At 43.3% G+C, this 3,914-nt stretch overlaps 1 protein-coding gene across 1 annotated transcript; it reads right to left on the bottom strand.

The window, feature by feature from the left end:
* Positions 1 to 1,078: 1,078 nt before the first annotated feature.
* Positions 1,079 to 3,690, bottom strand: LOC129771038 (ER degradation-enhancing alpha-mannosidase-like protein 2). Its single transcript, XM_055774301.1, has 2 exons — positions 3,461 to 3,690; positions 1,079 to 3,394 (listed from the first exon to the last, which is right to left on the bottom strand). Exons 1-2 carry the CDS (start codon positions 3,571 to 3,573, stop codon positions 1,138 to 1,140), a joined length of 2,370 nt encoding a protein of 789 aa, XP_055630276.1. The 5' UTR covers positions 3,574 to 3,690; the 3' UTR covers positions 1,079 to 1,137.
* Between the last annotated feature and the right edge of the window lie 224 nt (positions 3,691 to 3,914).

Raw genomic sequence — 3,914 nt, 5'->3', positions numbered from 1 at the left:
TTAGAAAAGTGGCAATTTATTTCTCAACTCCTTTTCGCCTTTTAGCTCGACACACTTGACCCAGCGTTGCTCCAACTTCTTTAATCCATCTGTAAAATACGTTTTCGAGGTCTGCAAAGTAGGCCTCCGTGGCGGCGATGACCTCCTCATTCGACTTAAATTTCTGTCGGGCGAGTGGTTTTTTCAAGTTTGGAAACAAAAAAAAATCGCGCGGTGCCAAATCTGGAGAATACGGTGGATGGGGCAGCAGTTCGTAGTCACCCGTGACACCCATCGCGCCGACAGCTTTCTCATGCCCATAATTTCAGATTGAATTTCACATGTAGATTCAATTGCTTATAAATAAACGAATAATGAATTGTGAATTGTGTGAGTGAATACGACCGTGTACAATCAATGAACCGAGAAAAAAACAGCAGAAACAAATCAATTCAAAAAGTGGCTGTTTGGGCTTTCTCCCCTTCGACCTAATTCAGCCATATCCAACCTGCGGCCCGCGGTCCGCATGTTGCCCGGATTTTGATGTAGAATTACATCTTTCACTAATAGTGGCAAATCAGAGAACAATGCACGTTTTTATCAAATAGAAATACCAAATGCAGCGTTCGTTCTACGGACAATGTGGATAGCGAAAACATTGCAATTTAGTCTCCGCCCATCTTTGATTTATTGAGTAGGAACAAGTTATTCACGATTTCACGATTCGTCAGTCATTCAGCTAGCTACCAGACGGTAGCAAAGTTTTCCAAATGGCCTTTCTCAAGGCCGAGAGTTTAGTCAAGTGCAAAATTTTTCACCTCAGTATGTAAGTGAATAAAGCATAGTGTACATCCTGCACTGATGGGCAGAAGCAGAAAAGATATATTTAATAAGACTTACCGGCTTGTGATTGGTTTTTAAATGTGATGTGAAGAGGATACTTTTCAGCAGTGAGAACTGCGTTCTTCGGCGAAAAACTGAAGGTGAAAATTTGTTCCGCAATGGTTGCTAGTGAAAGTGTCAGAACCATCCCCGTGTTTGCGAAGTAGGAATAACCTGTAGCGCAGTTTGGAGTTCGGATAAATTAGGAAAGATGAAATTCACATTGAAGAAATAATATGCATTTGACCATCAAGGCTATTGCTATTATACAACCGTTCAATAGAATTCTCCTAGCAGTGTAATCCTTTGGAGAAACGGTTGGGCTCTGCACGTGAGTAGCCCATAATTAGTGGCCCACGAGGCATTCCTATACTGACCTTTATGCTTTATCTTATTCAGGAACACCTGAGGATCAAACTTAGTCTTTTGATAGACTTTAGTCTTGAACATATTTTGAACCAACTCTGCAATTGTATTGTTAACGCCCTGAGGCTGTTGTAGGTGTTCTGTTGCGACACTTGGTTTGGGTGCTACCGCCATGTTTTCACCTTCAACCGAACTGTTCTCCGAGAAAAACTTCTTGGGTGAACTAACATCCTCTTCTTCTTCGTCGTCGGCCTGAGCTAGAGATTCAACTACCTGATCTTCGTGACTGGACACATTTGGTCGCTCATCCTGACTTTCATTATTCGATTTCAACTGTGCCGTTGAGCTCTTGTCATCAGGATCGCGAGCAGATGGAGTCAATTTGATGGTTGTCATCCTCTCTGGGTCTTCTGTCGCTGACACTGTTGGATTTGGTGTAATATGCTCTGCTGGTTTGTTCACTGGGACTACCAAACTGTCATCCTTGGCCAGTGTATGGTTGACATCTTTTTCCTCTGCCGCATCATTCTGTTGATTTTTGAGCGATTGACGTGCTTTGTTGAAGGCTTCCTCCAGACGTTTCTTTGTCAGTGCTTGGCGAGCTTCTGCCAGTTTCGCTCCAAGTTCTTCTAGCACAGCAACAGGAATCGAATCTTCCAACTGAGCCTCCACAACAGAGATATTTTCAGTTTTTATTCCGTCCATTGACTTTTGTTCAGTCTGCGCGTCTCGTTCTTTTGTGAGATCCAAACGATCACCGGCGAACTTTTCTTTGCTATAATCCGCGAGTAGATCTTGTTGGGGTAATTCGTGACAGCAACGTAGCATCGACGGATCTATAGGATGGGCCTCGGTGTTAAAAATATATCCTCCGGCATCTATGATACATTCGCCGTGGGTTGTATTAATAACAGTTCCAACCCGGCCATCGTTGTGAATAAAATTATCTGGATCGAACAACAGATACAAATACTTTGTTGTTTCAGCGAGGAAAAAGGATTCCATTCGATCTTCCTTGTGATGGTCACGAACGTTTTTGATAGTGGCATAACCACATGGAGTTTTGGCACTGTATTCAATACTTCGCAGTATGTCTTCACCAACTTCTAATAGATACGGATCTCCCGTGGCTCGGTACAAATACATTACTGATTCTATTAGTTCCGGTCGCAACGGATAATTTTCCCGATTTGCACCAGCTTCTGCGTTGGGAATATTGTAAAACTCAGGGAGGAATCCATATTGCTTCCAAACGGTATGATAATTGTGCAGTGTCTTCATAGCTACGCTCGTGTCACCAAACAGACTTAAAACTCCAGGCCAATAGGCTTCCAGAGACTGGAAAACTGGTAATGTAACCTGTCCTTTATTCATACTAACCCAAACGTGCCAATCATCCCGTTTAAGGTATTTATCGATAGATTTTCTTCCCTCATTAAACATGTGCATTAAATCTGGTTTGTTAAGCATGATAGCACCCTTCACGAGATACTCGTAATAAGAATCCACACCAGCACCGATTCCAGCATCTTGCGCTGTCCAACGGCCTGTCTGAACATCAATGTGATTTCCAAACAGTCCAATCGATGATCTATGGTCGTATAGAGCATACAATGCGTTTAACGCAACTTCCTCGTAGATTGGATCACCAGTCAACCGACTCAGTGCTCCAAATTCCACAATGAACGTTCCAATTCCAGCCGTACATGTCACACTTGTTTCCCCATACGGAACACCATACTTTAAGTTAACAGTGCCATAAGGCATACCCGTCCTAGTATCAAAGGCCGGCAGGAGTCTTTTTGCTACATCCTCTGCCAATCTGAGCAGCGGTCCATCACAGGGCCATCCTGGTTCCAGCTCAACTCCCGCCTTATGACTCATCATGTGGGAACTAATCAACCCTCCCACTATTCGAATATTCGTTTCAAACACCGAAACATTAATGTCACTGTCGAACGACTTCTTCTCCAGCAATTTAACCACCCGTCGAAACTCTGAATAATTCCCCATGACCGCAAGAGTATCCAACGCATCGATCAACGTTAGCGAGTAACTGCCCCACGTATCAACGCCATCGCAGGATAACGGTCTTAATTCATCGTATTTATTTGCGTACCGCAAATACCCGTCGTATGCGTGCTGAAACATAGCGCGGACTTCCTCGCTGTAATTCAATGGTATGGTATTGCATTAACATCGAACACGTCAGAAGCAAAAAATAAAAACTTACCGTAGTCGTATCATATCTTCCTTTGTGTATTTCCGTAGGCAGGTTGCATTTTCGATCAAGACGCAACAGAGAAGGGTCACCACCAGAGCTTGTTCCGCCACACGATGTATCATTCTTACTTCCGGTTCCAAAAAATAATCAAATTTTCACAATAATCGTTTCATTACTTTTACTACAGCTTTCCGAATTGGTAAACTGTTGTTATCAACCCGGCAGCTGTCAAGCAAAAAAAAACAAAAACAAGTGAACAGCTGTTTGCAAATGGAAACACTAAATCTAGAGTAACATGTCAAAAGGGCCTAGGTGGTACTGTGTCGATGTCTGGTGGCGACTTTCAATGTGGGGCCATTTCAGTGAGCGGCTCGAAGCCGCTCGTTCATTGAAACGAGCCGGCTCTTTTTTGAACCGCGGGTCTTTTTTGAGCCGAGACTCAAGACTCAGACTTTTAAAAAGC

Source organism: Toxorhynchites rutilus, chromosome 1, assembly GCF_029784135.1.
Source record: "Toxorhynchites rutilus septentrionalis strain SRP chromosome 1, ASM2978413v1, whole genome shotgun sequence".
Taxonomy (NCBI): Eukaryota; Metazoa; Arthropoda; class Insecta; order Diptera; family Culicidae; genus Toxorhynchites; species Toxorhynchites rutilus.
This window is presented reverse-complemented; position numbering and strand designations above follow the sequence as displayed.

Excerpts from the sequence above, each read along its gene's own strand:
- LOC129771038 (XM_055774301.1), bottom strand. The coding sequence starts at position 3,573 with ATGATACATCGTGTGGCGGAACAAGCTCTGGTGGTGACCCTTCTCTGT. Across the intron at positions 3,395-3,460 it reads GAAGATATGATACGACTACG|CGAGGAAGTCCGCGCTATGT; the intron begins GTAAGTTTTTAT and ends ATTGAATTACAG.